At 57.1% G+C, this 2663-nt stretch overlaps 1 protein-coding gene across 1 annotated transcript in view; it reads left to right on the plus strand.

The window, feature by feature from the left end:
• Positions 1–596: 596 nt before the first annotated feature.
• The window catches only part of RAB3IL1 (RAB3A interacting protein like 1), a 20092-nt gene continuing 18025 nt past the window's right edge, over positions 597–2663 (plus strand). Inside the window, exon 1 of the mRNA XM_007462162.1 lies at positions 597–819. Within this exon, the coding sequence (XP_007462224.1) occupies positions 668–819 (152 nt within the window). The 5' untranslated portion in view covers positions 597–667. The remainder of the gene's footprint in view (positions 820–2663) is intronic.

Consider the following 2663-nt stretch of genomic DNA (forward strand, 5'->3'; position numbering starts at 1 on the left):
GGAAGAGGGGTGTGTAGGGCATGTCTGGGCGATAGCAGCTGGCCTGGTGTGCCTCAGAGGGAGAGATTCCATTTTATAGTTGGGGAAACTGCAGCACAGAGCCTAAATGGGCCCAAAGGTTCACAGTCTGGGAGTGGGGTTGAATCCAGCCTCTCTGACTCCATCCAGGTCTGTGTTCCTACTGCTACATCATCTGGTCCCTTTTTGCTGGTGGTTAATAGTTTTAAGGGGATATTGAGGCCAGGGACCACAGGGCAGCGGGGGCCTTGCCCAAGGCCACATAGCCAACTAGTGACAGGGCCAAAGCTGGACGGGCTCTTTTCAACTTGGCAACCTGAGTGGGGAGAGGACAGGCAGCCCCATCCATGGGCCTGGTAAAAACCTGGGGCCTTAGGTATGTAGAGGGAGGCTCCCACCTCCCTTCAAGGTATCTCACCTTCCTTAGGAGGGGGGCCCAGCATCATCTGCTGCCCGCTGAGCCACGGGAGTTAATAATTACTGGGTTTAAGGAGATAGAGGCCTGTCTGGGAGGCGCCTCCCTCACAGGCCACTGCTCCTCAGAGATAGCAAAGGTTAGTGTGAGTCTCAGCCTGGGAGTGGGGAGAAGGCTCCTGCCACCTCCCCGCCTGGCAGTCTCCAGAGGGACTCTCGGTCTGGCCTTCCAGCCATGGACCCCGCTAAGGAACGCACTGAGTGCCCTGCCCGAGAAAAATGCCCTGTGTTCCTGGCGATGAGCTCAGGGACTGTTCGCTACGCCCCATCAGGCTTGGGCCTTGCACTCAAGGGCAACTTGGGAGAGCAGTCCTGGGACACAGACAGGTGAGCGGAGGGGATGGGGGAATCTTGCCACTCAGCAGGGGCATTGGGGGAGGGGTGAGAGACGGGGCTCCAGACAGGGGACTGGCATAGAACTATGAGGAATTTCATGAGCATTCTACAAGGTCAGCCCCAGGGGTGGCCCTGATTGTCTTGTCCAACTTGGTGGTTGTACAGATGTAGAATCTGAGGCTTAGAGAGGGCAAGACACTCATTCTTGGTCACACAGTGAACGGAAGTCCAGAGTCAGGACCTGGGTCATCTAGGCTGGCAGTCTTCTGGATGGGTCTGTGGCCAAGGCTGCCAGGCTGGGGATAAGGATGGCAGGGGTGAGGGGGGAAGTTTGGGAAGGGCAGTGGCTTGGGGGCAGAGGACACACCTTTTATTTTTTCCTCCCCACCTGCCGGTCAGGCACCTAGTAGGCTCCTCTTGTTGCCCGACAGCATGTAGCTGCAGCTGCCAGAGAGCCCCTCTGGTTTCTGGGCTGTCTTTTCAGAAAACCAGTATAAGGGGTCACAGCCCCTCCATCCCTGGCTGTGTGACATTGGGCAGGTTCCTTAACTTGTCTTAGCCCATCCTTTTCAACTGAGGAGTTGTGGGAGGAGCTAGTGAGGCCTTGGGAGTCCTAAGCAGCTGCATAGATCATGGCATATTTTTGGCTAGTAATTGGGGTGGTGATAATGACCCCACACTTGTCCTTCAAAGCCTCGCTCAAGAGTCTCCCCAGCCCACCGGTCCTCCCGGGCTGAGGACCCTTCCTCTGGGGCCATAGCCCTGGACTGACACCCCCTCCACCCCTTATCTCCCACCAGTCCGGGTTACCACCACTTGGACCAGGTCTTATCTCCTGCCTGGGCTTGTGACGACTTGGAGGGTAAGCGCCCTGTTCTGAGCTCCTTTTGTGTCATCCCCTCCCCATTCCCCTAAAGAGTGAACAGAGCAAGGTCCAGGAAGACAGCAGTTGCTCAAGACTATTTGGAGAAGGATTCATCAACAAACATAATGACATCTGCTTTGGGCCAGACCCTGGGCTGGGCTGCGGTGGGTGGAGAAACACAGCCCCAAGGAGGACCGGGTCCCTGCCCTTGGGAAACCACAGCTGTGGAAACAATTGCCCTGCAGAGTGAAGGAGGTCTGGGCAGAATGAAAAGGACGTCACAGAGGGCTGCCCAGGTTGTTCACTGCACAAGGTACCAGCCAAGGGGGCATGAGAGCCAGACATCAAGTCTGGCTTGCCCTCCACTCACCAAGTCCTGTACCTTGGCGTGGGCCATGCCCACCTAGGAAAGGAGTACCGTTCTCTATTTTGAACTAAGACACCATTCACTTCGCAACGTGTGCCCTGGGCAGGCAGTGGCCCTGGAAGTGGAGGTCCCCACCCCACATCTCTCCACTGTCCTGGAGTCCCAGGAGGACAGAGCCTGTGTCTATGCAGTTTCCGTTTGGGCCCCCAGCCCTCGTATGGCCCATCCTTTGTGCTCAGAAGCGGTGGTTGAAGGCATGCATTCAAAATGCGCACCCCAGATGAAGACCTGACAAACTCAAGCCTGGGGCCGCAGCTCGGGGTCTGAGGGGAGTGCCCCAAGTTCTCGCAATATCTGGAAGGGAGGTACTTCCTCCCATCCTCCCAGGCCTCCTCTAGACACGGAGGGTGGGAGCCATGGTCCCTGGCAGGAGAGAAGCGGGGTTATGCTCTCACTGGATCAGCCCCAGGATGAAGCTGAGGCTGATGGTCAGGGCTCAGGAAAGGTGACAGAGGGGATGAGGGACAGGCTAGACCAGCGTTCAGGGAATTTGCGAGGATGCAGGACCTGACAGGGTGTGTGTGTGTGTGTGTGTGTGTGTGT

This window comes from Lipotes vexillifer, unplaced genomic scaffold (genome assembly GCF_000442215.2).
Source record: "Lipotes vexillifer unplaced genomic scaffold, Lipotes_vexillifer_v1.1 scaffold1129, whole genome shotgun sequence".
NCBI classification, from domain to species: domain Eukaryota; kingdom Metazoa; phylum Chordata; class Mammalia; order Artiodactyla; family Lipotidae; genus Lipotes; species Lipotes vexillifer.